Here is a 15,617-nt window from a genome sequence, read left to right as displayed (position 1 = left end):
TTAAAATGAAATATCTCAAATTTTATTAAAATAAATTAATGCATCCTAGATAATTACAATAAAAAGAGGAAACTAATATAATTAAGAACTTTTACCAAAAATTACTTTTTTTAATTTTTAATAAAATTTTGACAAGTTTTGCTAGGTATCTGTTGGTATTTTTCTTTATGCACACAAGCGAAAAAGCATTTACGCACATATATTCTTTGGTACGTAGATGTAGATATGTGATCGAAAATTAAAAAAAAAATTTGGATTTTCGTACTTGCAAAAACGATGGTACATCTAGCGTTTAAGATGATCGATATTCAACGAGTGCTGTGGCATAGTTGGTTGAAGCGAGTCAATACATGATGCTTTGCTGCGGATGTGACCACTGTTCATATCCTGAACGAGGCGATGATTTCTTATGTATTTATTTGTAGAATAAATATGTATCTTCCTGTGTTTACAAAATTTTCGTTGCGCAAATACTCTTGTTTAGTGTAGTGGGCATACACGTCTGATAATTCTTATTTTCCATGATTCTTTGATCAGACATCTGTTAGATATCCGTCAGACTCGTCGGCAAAAAAGTCAGAAATCTGTATGATTTTGGCCGATATCGGTCAGAAAAGCGTATGGAGAGGTTGACAGGAAGTCTAACCGACTCGACGTGGGAAAGTCTGACCGACGATTCTGACGGATATCTAACAGATGTCTGATCAAAGAATCATGGAAAATAAGAATTATCAGACGTGTATGCCCGAAATCGGACATATCCACAATAAAATTTAAATTTTTTCAAAACACGAATTTTAACACCTTGCTAAAAATATCTCATCATAAGTTTTCGAAGTAATTGTTGACTATCATAAAATAAACCATCTCATTATAAAAAACACAAATATTTTAAAAATAGTTCTTGAAAAACGCCCATTTTTTTGAACCACGTTTTTTTTTATAGAGAATTAAACCAGGAATACGATGGTACAATTTTAAATCCCTAATTTACTGGTCTACACTATGCAAATCAACTTCAAAAAGTTCAACTGTTAATAGCTAAGTTAGCTTTAGGACAATCAATACCATCTTATATATAGAAATGTTAAGCCCGTTTCTTTAGCTTTAAAATGACGTTAAGATGAAGTCTACTATGAGCAGAACCCCAGATATAACGATTTGAAGAATTACATGATTAGTCAGAATCACGAAAAAATCCAAACTTTGACAGATCATATCTCCGAAGAAATTAAAAAAAAAATCTCCTCGAATACGTGTTAGCTTGTTTCATGTATAGAACCCATAAAATTTGAAGCGAATCGGAGAAATGAGATCATATTTTTTACGAAATCCGTCCGACTTAAAAAAGAATGGCTTACATACCCATGTACATAGATATTATGTATATAGGTAAGGTAAGTTTGTCGGGGTCGTCTATATGACACACTTAGGCCCATTGTGATGCCGCATGAGGGGTCAGCAACTTGCAATCCCTCCTAAAACCATTTTGAGCTTCGCTGGAATTTAGGTGATCCTTGATTTCTACGCATCTAAGGTATGTACTCCAAGTTATCGGAGAATTGTCTGCGTGGAGTGAAGAGTACTCGTCTGGATAGATCAGGGCACCATCACCTTCTTCATCTTGACAACTTCTACAGAAGTCATGTAATCGTACGCCTGGTCCATAGGCACGCTTGCCAATTAGATATCAGCTTATGATATCATATCACACTTTACCAGTTTTGTGGCACTGTCGATTTCCAACAGTTCCGCCTGACGAAAGCTAAAGAAACGGAAGACAAAAGCTAAGGAAGATTCCCAGGTGTTCGGAGTATACACCTCCACCAACCCTACCCTCGACCTTTGAGCCATATGTGTATACATGGAGTAACGAGTCCCACTCCTTAGAGCGTCTCGTTTGCACTCCTCCCTTGAGGTTAAGAAGTGCGTGACTACCAAACCCGCCCCGATACTAATTTCGAATCCTACCATGACCATAACTAGAATTTAACAGTGCCTTGGATGGTGTTATTCTCATAGAACGAGTTATGGTGTGAACGCAAGCGATTGGACTTTATCCATCTTCTCCCCTTACCGAAGGTGTCCCACCATACGATTATACCATGATCTTTTTCCTACTGACCTGCGGCAAGAGTATAGTGCTACTGCAATATTGGGCCCCCAGTATAGTTTCCCAGTTTCAAGTATTAGACCTAAATATTTGGAATTTTCTTTTACTACAAGGACTTTCCCATATATAGTTAGAGTATCGAGGTCGGGTATCTTGTGCTGCCTAGTGGAGAGCACTAGGTCTGGCTACTCAGGATTTGTTCCCAGTCCTCGCCTGCTACACCAAAGGGGTAAGATTCTTAAGAGATCTATGAATTAGCTCAGCCAATTTTGAACGGTGTTTGCCCGAGATAGCTATTAAAATTATCTTCCCACCTCTATCTTTAGGTTCTTGAAAGAGGCTATCTACTGCTATGTTCCACAGAAGCGGTAAGATTACTGCCCCTGGGGCGTACCCCTGACTTGTAACTTTTTTATTTGCGCTTATTTCGCACCACCCGATTAGCATTCGTTCGTTAAACGAGGTTAATGAGTTGCTTTGTTTAGTTACGTTTAAAAATCATTGTTGTTGTTGAAGCATACCCATACCCATTCCTCATTGTTGGTTCCGCTTACCGAACTGATTTCTCTGGTTGGCTAAACCTGGACCATCCTACTGCTTTTTTTTCAAGTACTAGATACGAATCGGCCTCCTATGCGCTGTAAACGTTCTGTCAAAATCTGGTTAAAAGCACTCTAAAGCGAGCTTTCCCAACTGTCCGGATAATGACGCCACATCGAGAAGGAGTTATTCTTTCTGAGGTTTACAACTATTCCGATAAGGCCGCATCTTCGTGAAGTTCTTACTCGTTACTCTCACGAAAATGGAGATATCGAGAATAGTGTTTAGGGGTACATGGAACATTTTTTACTAGCCATGTAGAGTTTTTTCCCAATTCATGCAAATAGGAAAAGTTTTCCGACTATCATTCAACTGAAAGTTACCGGGACCACTTTTTTTGGCAGACGGTTCAAGTAGAGCATAACTTTTGTCTAATTTTTGTAAAACGGCTACTTACCAGCAAACAATTTGAAAACGAGTCATAAAGAGAAGGTGAATCTAGTTGCACTGTTCTGGCGCTTGCGGCTTATCAGTCGCCTTCAACGTCTGATCATCTATAGGTGCGACTGCAATCTGACGTCTGTCTCAATGTAATCGACTCACCAGTATGGAACTAGTACGTACTACTATGCATACCAAACTACATTTAAGAACCGTTGGACCTGAATGACAATCACTTACCTTCACAAGCTTTATGAACTCTTACTAATCTAGAAACTGGAACCTGACACATCCTTCGTCTGTAGGGTAATGTTACGGCCGTGGATTTGCCAAAGAGGAGCGTACGACTCCTTGATACGAGTAAGTTAACCGTTCGCTTCCCTCTCGGGAACAAAATCATGGGTATATCAAGGATTCGTTAAGAATTTTCGTAAGAATATTAACAGCTCTCTAATTACAATTAATCGAGTCTTTCTCCCATTTAAGAGAATATCCCTTCTAATTTTACTGCTTGTAGTTTTTATTTACAATTTAGCGAAGTATTTGAAAAGATACATCTAACTTTAAAAGACGATGACAGTAGTGTAAGCGTAAAATAAAGGCATCCCTGTTCATCTACTTGGCCTTGGCTACAGCTGTTCTGTATTCCTCCAATTCAATGCCATCCCAGTTGTACCGTTTGGTAAAAAATGCTGTAAAGAAATGAGATTTGTTAAAAATTAATTGTACAGAAATTAGTAGAATAGATATACATAAACAGTTGTGTCTATGTTTCTAATAGGTGTATTGCTATTTATGGCCGTTATAAAAATTTAAGAGCCTAGAGCTCTCTCTCCTCAAAAAGGTGAACTTTTCCAAGGCAGAAGCAACCACTGAGAATGATATGTCACACCAAGACATGTCCACATGAAAGCTGGTTTCTTCAGGCATATGGGTAATCGACTCTCTAGAAACTTCGATTTCCTGCCTACTCAAACTGCCTCGGAATGAATCTTACTCGACGCAGGAGTTATTCTGATAGAGAATACCTCTTCACGAATGGATCGAGTTGTATCGAAGAGTTAGAGTAGTTGTCTGCTGTCAGGAACTCTACGTTAACTTCAAGCTTAGGCTCTCGGATTTCTGCAGCGTATTTCAGACAGAAGTGGTCGTTTTAAAGGAGCAGAGAGGGTACAGAAGTTTCCTGACAACCTGCAACCTATTTCCAGTTAGATGAGTTCCAGTTAGTGAACTCATTGAGCGCTGAGTGAAAAATCCCGACAAGCAAAGCTGCAAGGTTCTACTCGTCGGTGGTGGGCTGCAGACGGTCAAAGTAGTTGCTTAAGCTGACCAAGCGCCAACTCTTGGTACTTCCACAAACATACGTACATTTACAAAGATTACGAAAAGGTAAAATGGACCAAATGAGACTCGCATACTTTGACCGGCTCCAAATGCGAAGTTAGCCTTTTGCTGGGCTACTATCAAAACAAAAACTAAGCCAGGTCAAAAATTATTTCTGGAGAATAGTCACTTACGTTTCACGCAAAAGTTTCAACATCTCCTGTTCCTTCAGGGTGAGACCATTATAGTATGCTTCCAGATTGATGTCCAACAGCTTTCGTGTTTCCATGCCAACTACGAAAGTGCTCGCGCCATCCAATTGCATAAAATGATACATGGCTAGCTTTCCAAGCTCAATATTGGATTTCTTACAAATATCCGCTGCTTTCTGGCATAATGCTTTTAGCTCTTCATTACAAGGATGCCAAGGCTGTGGTCCAGTGTTGGTCAGCAAGCCCAGCGCATGTGCTGAAGCGCAAACAATGCCGATATTATGGTCTTGGAAGAATTTCACATATGATTTGATCGAATCGTCGAGCAGTGTGTGACGGGAATATGAGAGTATTACCTGTGTAAGTGTTAAATATGTATAAGTCTGTAGAAGTTATCACTTACGAATTTTTTATATAATACTTACATCTATACGACCTGGCGCACGTATTATGCATTCCTTTAACACTGCCAATGTATAGCCTGTGATACCGATAAAGCGCGCTTTACCTTCTTTGACGATTTTCTCCAGTTCGGGTAGGCATTCGTTGACAATAATGTCGAGATTTTCGGCAAAGTCGATGTCGTGAATCTGAAGAGAAAAAATACAGATTGATGAGATACGTAGGAACTCCAAATACTAGCCTTCTATAACAAATGGAGCTATAGACTTGGGAAAAAATAAAGGGAAACCCGTTGGCGGGAGGCAGACATCCCAAAATGGGTTAAATTTCAAGAACAAAAATTTGTTCTACAGCTAAGACAAAAGCACAGACTCTTCGTAAGGCCGATCGGTGGCAATAATACTTGACCAACATAATTTAAATTTAGGTCACAAAGGAGATCGTTTGCTTCTAGATTAACCGTGCCTTAGTTCTTAAACCATCAGACAAAGGTTCACGAGCAAAGCGAAGTCTCATGAACAGGGAACAGATTTTATGGAAAATGCCTTTTTTTATGCTAAAGAGATAGAGTATATTCTATTAAGAATGTCCACGATTTAGCTTTCCCTGATTCCATATATACACATTTGATGTTGCCTTTTTTTGCCTTTTTTAAGATATTTGCCTTTTCTGCCTTTAAAAAAGTGATTATAGCATTTACAATTTTTGTTTTAAGATTAAAAGATATACACACGCCCATGCGGCTTATAGAAGCGCAGAGACCTCTTGCCAAATTGGTGTTGGAAAAATTCAAAGCCGTTTTCTCAGCTAACGTAGGCTTGGAGACAATAAGGGGTGTGGATAAAATTGTAAAGGGCACGAGCGCACATTTAGTACATTCAAGGCTTTTCTTCGCGAAAATCGAATGAAAATGCTGCCAGAAAACTTCAAAAAGCATCTTGTGGTTCAATGTTACTACAACTATACAGATTAAAGTTTTATGAGTTAGAAACTCGAAAGGATAAAATAGTCAAAGATTCAAAGCACAAATTTTTCATATAATGAAACTAGTTCATAGTTTTTCTCTTTTTACTTGTAATATAAACATTTCTAAAATAAATGTATTTTTGATTGTTCTTCGTATTTTCAGTCTTTTTTTAGTGCCTTATTTTGCTTTTTTTGCAGTACCTAGTGCCTTTTTCTGCCTTTTTCGCTATTTTGTTTTGCCTTTTTTGCAAAACCTAGTGCCTTTTCCTGCATTTTTCGCTATTTTATTTTGCCTTTTTTATAGGTTTTTAGGTCCTAAAAATCCGTTCCCTGCTCATGAACAATATGTCGATCCTTCTCGCCGGCCTCCAGGTCGTAGCTGACATAATGTCTCACTAGACAGTTGCCAAACTCAACCGGTTTACGTCTTAATTAAAGAGTGATAGACAAACAGCTCTTCCTTTTTTAGCCTAATTACTGGTACATTTCTTAGACGAAGACCTGCCGCACTCGCCTGATTTTCGACAACTTCAATTCGAGATAATCTGTTACCGAATGCAGTATTAATGATCTTGTAACTATCTGAAAAGATTATTGGCGCCGTTCGAACTGTAAAGGCCCGTCCACATAGAACTTTGGCGTTGCGTTGGCGTTGGCGCCGCTTCAACAGCTGACTATGAATACATGAACTCAAATGCAATAAATAAAATTATGTGAAATATTTTTCCTTTTTATTCAAGTGCGGGCAAGATATATCGTTTTTAACGCAATTATTGATATGAAATATTAATTTATCTGTCGTTAGTATGTTAATTTAGTGGCCCAAGCACTCGCTGCCAAGCGTTCATTGTAGCAAGCACACTTTAAACGTGCGTTCTGTCAAACCAACGCCAACGCCAAAGCCAACGCGAAAGTTCTATGTGGACCGGCCTTAAGAATATCTGCTGAAACATAAGTTCATGGCTACCACTGCCAGACGCTGGGAGTGAATGACCTCAGGACAAAAATACTGTGTCTGGGCGATATCCGGGAGTCCTGTAAAATATTAAAAAACGACTTTAAGGCTGAAAATCGAACTGGAGCAGGATGGTGGCTGGAGTTTAACTCTTTTGTACAATGGTAAATCAAAGTTATTTGCAACACTTGAATTAAAAGAATGCATAATTGGTGAAAGCTAGTTGGGCATTCAATCAGGGTTGATGCAATATTACCTACTACTAAGCAGCTAAGTATTTCCAGGAAATGCTACACAGGGAGGTTACGAAATGCTTTCTCAAACAGAGAATAAGTGAGCTATAACCGCTGTTTGGACTGATTATAGGAAACAATCCAAGCGGGGACATATGAGCACCCAGAAGGATCATCGACCCACTACGTAGACCCTGCTTGGATCATGTGGATAGGGGTTTTCTCTGCAGATGTGCGACGTTGGCTAAACTGAGACGATGCATTTTGGGTCTAATTTATTTATAATAGACGAGTTACACTATCTTTGTTTAGACAAAGTACTAAAATTCATCAAATATTTAGTCTGGTAAGTTTGTAGAGGAGTAATGGTTTTCCAAGTTCACATGTTTTCCCCTAGCCTTTAATACAGAGAGTATTCCTTAAGTACAACGGGCAACTGTGTCTGAGTACTTGAAAGATCAATTTGGGTGTACTACAATTTCAGCCCATTCGAAGTTGTTGTTGTTGTTGTTGTTGGTGTAGCACTGCCTTAATCGGCTAGCCGATCAACTGTTGTCTTAAAGCCCCACTAACGGTTGGGCCGAGAATCGTGCTGTTTCCACGGGATCGAGCTAAAGGTACAGCTATGTTATTTAAGTGGAGTGTAAGTAGTACTGTGAGGAGAGCCTCCATAAGCTGGACATAAATTGGGTATGACGGGGCCGAGTTTGGATAGGTATGACTTCGGCCTGTTACAATATTTAGACTTCAGTTGTGGCAGAGTTCGCAATAGCTGAAATTCTTCCTATCCTATAGGTGGTATTTGAACTTTAATTGTGATATGCACGGGAGTCCATTTCAAGCTCTGTCACCTCGACGTTGTTGGAAACAAGGTTTGGCTTTCAAATCGAATGCAATAGAACCAGATACTCGTAATGATTGCCCTTGGAAAAGCTACTAGTTTTATGTGGACTTTCATTAGATATCGTGAACTTTTCATTTACCCTTACTCACCTGTATAACATCGACATAATCAATTCCCAGCAATTTTAAGCTCTTCTCAACACTCTCACGGGTTCGTTTCGCAGAGAAGTCAAATCGAGTTACCAAATCTTTCTCATAACGTGCCACTTTTGTGGCTATGTAGTAAGCCTTTCGCGGCACATCCTTCAACGCCATACCCAATACTTCTTCGGCGCGTCCTTGACCATAGTAGGGTGCCGTATCAATATAGTTAATGCCAGATTTTATGGCCTTGTGTATCATTTTGATGGCCTCATCTACATTGAGGTCACTGGCGTGTAATGAAAAATATGGAAAATTATAAAATAAACAATTTGAATGTAATGTGATACGTGTGGAGATTTAATCAGCTAATTGCATTTTAAACTGAAAAAAAATGGATCGCATTTAGATTGACGTATGTGCATATGTATGTTTGTACATTAGACCGTGCCACCTTACAAGCAAACAAAAAAAAAATTGCATACACCCCTGAGTCTAGAATATTTTTGCAAGCCAATTTTTGTTTTGCTGAAGCTAGGGGTCGACTTTTTATTTTTATTTGTGACTGCCACATTCGGCAAAAACACAATTTTTAAAGATAGTTCTACTGGAATAATCTCAATACTTCCTTGTCAAAAGTTTAATGCTTTTTGGTGACCCGTATTAGTGACAAACTCTTGTCACAGTTTTTTTTATGGAAAAATATATGAAAAAGCTTAAATTTATCAGTTACAAAATTTCTGTCGCCGATACAGAATTGCGCTATTAATTTACTGGCATTAGAGTGGTGCGTTATTACTAGAACGGGGAACAAAAAAAATTCTTTCCTCGAGACAAAAATATCGATTTACATACATACTATACTTTATCCCTACGTACGACAAAAAAAAACTTTTTTTACGAAATTACCTTGCGAAAATACTTTAGACTCGAATGTTTGCGGCGAATTTTTTTTTTTGGTATGGTCTAATGTATGTCTATATACAGGGTGTCCTGGACCACCCGTCCACCGTCCATGTCCGAGAAATTCCAAATTATATATGCATGTTTTTAGTACAGATTCGGATTCTAAGAATAAAAATACGTAACTCTTGTTTGAAAATTTTTTCTCAGAAGCGCCGTTTTCAACCCCTAAATGATCTTTGAACTCCAACTGGTCCTGAACTTCTAAAATGGGCGAAAATGTTTTTTATTCTAAGAACGAAAAATATGAATTACCAAGTCGAGGACGCTCTATCTTTTGGAGGTATTACCGACTTCCGGTTTCGGCCGGAAATGGGTTATACTGAGCGGAAGTCCATTTTTTAAATGGAATTACATATATACATATTTTTAACACTGATTCGGATTCTGCACATAAAAATTATTTGAATTGAATTAAACAGGTAAGGTTTTTACTGCACAGATTCCGATTCCGGGGACAAAAACACGCAACTTTTGTTTGAATATTTTTTCTCGGAAGTGCCTTTTTCAACATTTTTCAACAGGAGTCCAGGAGGAGTTGAAGTTCGAAGGTCATCTAGAGATTGAAAAGGGCTTTTCCAAGACTTCCGGTCAGTTTAATCCGCTTCCGGTAGTTACCGGAAGTTGATAATACCACCAAAAGATAGAGCATCCCCGATTTAGTAGGTAAAATGTTTGTGGCTTTCAATAAAAAAACATTTACTCTATTTTAGAGGGGGTGAACGGATGGTCTAGGACACCCTGTACACATAGGTAAGTATGTAGAAGGTGTTTTTATTTTTCTATTTTGTGCTTCCATTATCTTCTTTTCACAAGGAAACTCCGAAATTTGCTGCCTTTGACTGAGAAGTCGTTTCGGCGAAACTTACCCATATAAGTCGCTTAACGTTGCGGTACCTATAGCCACTTTCGACACCCGCAACCCAGTGCGTCCAAGTGTGCGATATTCCATGCGTTTACAAAGTTCCTCATCGTGAATGCCCTTAACGAAAGTGGCTGGCAGCGAGGACATTTTTATTTGTTTTAATTTGTTTTACTGCACTTAATTAAGTTTTTATTAGTTTTTTTATTAACTCAATTTGTATTCAACGAGTATTTCGAGTATTTGCTACTACTTTTTTCACAGTTTCGCGCAGAATTTTTATAAACTAAATGCATAAGATTCGTCTTATCGCCTTGAGCAGCAGAGATAGACTGGAATATTACTTTACAGCGGACGGGTATGGGTGGACAATAAATACTTTACTGTGATCCCGTATAAGTATCATTTAGTTACCTAGTTGAGCGCTGCTGGGTGCCTCTGTTGTTAAATTGTTTGTGCAATAATTGAAATACATTTCTAAGTGGATTCAAGCACCATAGAATATAGATCTCAAGTGTCTTTATCAGAATTTTTTATTAACTACTTACCTCCATTTATAAACAAACGAGCATTGGGTTTGTTTATACATAATTGTGATACTTATTAAAATAAAATATTGATTAACTGTTCAATATAAATATATATTTAGCCATAACTTCATAAGTACTTGGATGATTGAACCAGTTTTTCTCAAACACAGCGCACAACCTGGTACCAGATTCGTTCAATGCAAAATTCTGAACATCTGTTCAAAAACTTTAAACGCGCGGAGTACTTACATAGATAAATATATAAAAATTAGGGCGATCTATTGTGGCCTCTTGCCCCTTACAACATCTCGCTCAGTCCTAATTCCCTTAGAAAACCCAAAAAGTTGGTTCGGTGACATCGATCGTATGCGATTTGGTTGCGGGCTTAATAATCCGATGTACTCTTCTCGTCTTGCCGTCGCAGCATCGTATTCGAGGAGTATGTGCTCAGTAGTTTCCGCTGCAAGTTTATGCAGGTGACTTCTTAATGTGTAATGATCCTGCAATGATGCCTGTTGAAATTCTTAGTTTGCATCTTGGGAGGTTGATAAGCTTGTCATATCTTTTCCTATGGTACACGCCCAAGTGCTTCTTTACTCCTCGGAGGCTACTTGCTTGGTTCCAGTGTTGTTCTTTACTTGTTCTCCCTTTTCTCCTCGTGTGTGGTCCTACTGCAAAAGTGTGGCCGGGCTCTATCGGTGCACAGACTAATAGCGCGGAAAACGGCGTGGAATATACATACTAGGGAGTCTACTCATCGAAACTAATGTTCTTGTTTTTGAGCCAAAAATTCTAGCTCTAATGCTATTAGTTGTCCTGTACCAAGTTAGAGGGCGCAGCTGGGACTATTTCTAAATATTCGCATCACTACAGACTCCTCTGTTCCCTAGTAATTACTAACAGAGGATGCAAACCAGCAGCATGGGCTTTCTAGCGAAGCGCTACTGCTGCAGTTGTAGGTAGAATGAGAAAATTGAGAGCGCCGAACACTTCTTCTGCCACTGCCTAACCTTGCCTAAGCTGAGAGGATGATGCTCCCAATACTTTTTCCACGATTAGGTTGCGGTTTCAGTAAGATCGAATTTTATTCGCGTGATATCGTTGACAATGAATCTGCGTATATTGGTTAAGTGGCTTACCGAAACCACAACAAACAAAAATTAGGCATTTTACTGTCAACTTGATGTCGCGCGAATAAAAATCTCTCTTACCGAAACCGCTGCTATACGACGATGATTTACATATATTTACAGCGCTTTATAAGCCAACATCGGACTCGGATCACTAACTTGTTGACACTAAGTTTTGTCATTTCGTCAATTTATCTCAACTATTCAAAGTCGGCGCTTAACATCTGATTTAGTTGTGTGGCTTTTTTTCATCCAGCTCCTTCTCAATCGAGGGCTAGGACATTTCCGCTGCCTATCTGAAAGTCGTGATCTTTATTTATTTTTATAAAAAATATGTCTGTTTGAACAGGCAGTTATTTATGTAGCTCTGATTGCGCCTTGCCAGTGTGACTTCAGGAATGATCCATCCATCATTGAAAAAAATGTATCTTAGATGAGCAAACCGACACACACGCCCTTTACTTTCTTTTCTTTGGTTTTAAAGATACTTTAGTGAAGCTGGCTTCGCGATACCATTTCTAAATTTGCGATCCACGCAAAACTCCTTCGCCTGTGTAGAATAACGTTGGGCATATCTTTTAGTAGTGTCCAAATCGGGAAGGCACTGCGACGCCATATATAGCATATGCAGATGACACTGACAGCGCCAGCTTCAACAACCGGGCGGTCAGCTCAGCCTTTTCCTGCTTGGAGAAGAAGGAAAAGAGGTCGATGGGCGAAACTAGGCAAAGCACTGCTTGGAAGACACAGAGTTTTCGCATATTGGTACACAGGTCAATGTTGGCAGTAACTATTTTGAAGTAGTGAAGGACTTTGGCTGCCTAGGATGTAGCAATAACCCCACTAGTAACGTCAGCCTTTAGATGACGCGTAGAATAACTTCTGACAACTGGTGCACCTCTGGGCTCGGAAGACGAAATGAACGCAGAGCCTTTTCTTAAGGAATAAAAATTATGCACTACAAATCTCTTACTAAGTTTTTTTTTTTTTTTGTAGCGCAGAAACGTGTTACATGCCGACTAAAAATTAAAAGAATTTGGAGGTTTTTTCGTCCAGTTCGCTTGGACAATGGAAATCTAAGAAAATGGATTGTGTGGGCTTTATATTGACATCTCGCTAGCTTGGATATACTTAAATAAGCCACGTGGGGATGATACTGCTCCGGTAAAATTATCGCTTGACTTTATAAGAACAATGCCAGCAAAAGCGCAGCTGAACTCAATGGAAGGACCAAGTGCAGAAGGTCCTATCTACACTTGGCTTAAGGAACCGAGTTTTTTGGCCTGAGCCCAAACCGAAAAAACGGTTTTAATGCAAAAAAACAAAAAGAAGATTAGATTTACACAAGTTTGAAGCCCTCAAATACAAGCCCGCAAGCTTAAGGTATCGAGCTTGGACTTAGCCTCAAAGCTATTAATTAAGCGAAAGTTTTGTATACGATTAAGGAGAGAGTTCGCTGTATTAGCTGAAGGTGATTATTTACAAGATTCTGGTTTTCTTTTCAAATTCATAAATACGAGTATATCATTCACACATCTTGTATCCATTCATTGGCTTATTCAATTTACGTGCCATTATTGCTGTAGTTTGTTGGCGCCGTTGTGCAACAACGAAAGAGCATGGCTGCCAGAATTGTGTAGTGAGCGAGTGCATAATTTGCACATTCTTTGTATTTCAATGTTTTTAAAAAGTTTGTTTTTTTTTTACATATTTTTTGGACCGCCTTTGATACTGCTGGCGTTTGCTTTTTGCAGTTTTCTTGATCTTAACCTGCGGCAAAAATGTACATTTTTGTGTGTATGTAAGTAAAAATGTGCATTTATAAGCTGGAAAGTATACATACCATCTATATACATATAAAGGTAATTTAACACTTCTAATGACTTTGCTTTTCAAATTCGTCATTCACAATTACCTACCTCACTTCAATGCAACTACATGCATACCTTAACCCTTCCGTTTCTTCCAATTTATTGCGGGCTGTAATGAACGATAGGTAGTAAGTAACATTCGTACCACTACAATAATCGTTTCAAATCGTACGATTTTTCGATATGAAACTTTTTCCAGAAAAACACAGTACTGATTCACAGGCGTTCAGCGCACAGCAGCAGGTCATAAACGCCGATGTCAAACGGACGCCAAGCGATGTATTTTACGCTTTCGTTTGTTTTCTTTTTTTCCATTTTTGCCCACTGGCCCACCGACAGTTATCATCATACGTATACACATATACATATGTAAGCAAGCTACCTGCCGCTCACTGTCCCCCCAATAACCACATACTCATTCTCTTTCTCGTGTGGGACACACCCATTTCTTTCGTTTCTACATACTGCTTTCCTCATTCTATTGTTTTGTTCGCATATAATCAACGCCAAAGGCCCCCCTCGTTCATCGCCAAAAAGCAATGAGCCCCGCCGTATTGTGGCAAACGTCATTGTTTTCTACGGATTGAATGCGGTCGCTAGCCGGTGTTCGCCTCGCGTTTGTTTTTCTGTTTTTTTTTTTGTTATTGTTTTTAAGCTTTAAGTTACAGCTTGCTTGTCTAGCATTAAAGTCCAATTAACTCAGAAATAAACAAAAGCTTATTTGTTGCATTGGAATCTTCATTTAAGAAACATTAGGGTGCTAGGTAAGTTTAAACTATTAAAAAAGTAAACAAAAAATATATGTAGTAGTTAATTAAGAAATTAAGTTAGTAAGTTTCTGGGAGAATTTCCAAATCGATAGACGCTCCGCTATGCGCTGAGTACAAAATTAAAATACCAATAGAGCGGTTCAAAAAATTTTAATAAAGCTATCTTAGCCAACTGAACTTTTCAAATATGGTGGCGAAAAGCTGGGGAAGTATTAGCATCGATTTCAATGCAGAATAAGATTGCTAAGTACAGGCTTTGGATCTGGTAAATCCAGAGGAGGGTAGCCAGACATTTCCCCCTTGTCGACTTCAAAATACCTTCCAACAGCCCGAACAGAAGTGGTCTTTTGAGTAAAATTTCATTCAGCAAAACCTCCAGCTCCCGCAAAATTTGGAAGAACGTCTCCGATCCGTCTGATACCAACGCAGCCAAGTAGCTATTGTCAGTTATGTCATAAAACTTATATGCTCAAGAGTAGTAAAGTACTTAATCTGCTTGGGAGCTTGCATTGATATCAGTGACAACGTCTACATTGAAATCCAACCCAGGATCTCTCCTGCCAGGCGCTACTTTGGACTGACTAGGTAATTGGGCAGCAAAGTTCTCTCCCGATGAACGAATATCACTATTTTTTAAAAATATTCTTTCTGATGTGTGGGGCAAAAGTGTAGACGACGACATCATCAGCTGAGTAGTCCTTTAATGGACTGTATGCGATTTAAGAGGACATAGACACTGAGCAGCGAATTAATTTATAGTGGCCAATCTGGCTAGGCCAAGCCATATCGCTGTGACATTGAGCACATACGAGTTGGATACCATCCAAGGGAAAGTCAGTCATATCCTGACCAGTCTGAAAAGTATCGTTGTTGAACGAGGGATTTAATTGCCGGCTCTTTGAGAATTTACATTTATGAGCATCTGTAAAAGTGTCTGCTTCCATTTGGAAGACTTTGCAGAGATTCTTGCAAACAGATATTTTAGGATGAGTTCCTTACAGAAGTCTATTCCACCTACCTTAACATCCGTGAATAGGTTTGCAAAATCCTTCCAGGTGATCCCATTGGAGATGAAGTGAATTTTTTTTTTTAATTTTATAGTATCCACAGTTTGGAATAAATATATACCTCATTCATCAAAATTTAGCCATGCCGTACTCAGTAGGGTTTGTCTAAAGCACCCAACTGTTTCCTAAAATAGTGCTTCGAACTCTCCCCAACTGAGAGAGTAGCTTCGTTACCGTTTTCTGAATTTTTGGATTTCTGCGATGACTTACTATCCAAGTTCAAGACCTGATATTTTACCCTCTCAGAGAGATTTT

General features: G+C 38.8%; 1 protein-coding gene across 1 annotated transcript; it reads right to left on the bottom strand.

Annotated features, from left to right (window-relative positions):
• Window positions 1-3,574: 3,574 nt before the first annotated feature.
• On the bottom strand, window positions 3,575-10,390 carry LOC118748877 (L-galactose dehydrogenase-like). The gene is made up of 5 exons (XM_036483597.1): window positions 10,002-10,390; window positions 8,179-8,458; window positions 5,055-5,219; window positions 4,612-4,985; window positions 3,575-3,786 (listed from the first exon to the last, which is right to left on the bottom strand). Exons 1-5 carry the CDS (start codon window positions 10,142-10,144, stop codon window positions 3,750-3,752), a joined length of 999 nt encoding a protein of 332 aa, XP_036339490.1. The 5' UTR covers window positions 10,145-10,390; the 3' UTR covers window positions 3,575-3,749.
• Window positions 10,391-15,617: the final 5,227 nt, after the last annotated feature.

The sequence above is a fragment of the Rhagoletis pomonella genome, unplaced genomic scaffold (assembly GCF_013731165.1).
Source record: "Rhagoletis pomonella isolate Grant_MI unplaced genomic scaffold, Rhpom_1.0 Rhpom_scaffold_00013, whole genome shotgun sequence".
In the NCBI taxonomy this organism is placed as follows: Eukaryota; Metazoa; Arthropoda; class Insecta; order Diptera; family Tephritidae; genus Rhagoletis; species Rhagoletis pomonella.
The sequence above is the reverse complement of the archived record's forward strand: the minus strand, read 5'-3'. Positions and strand labels throughout refer to the sequence as shown.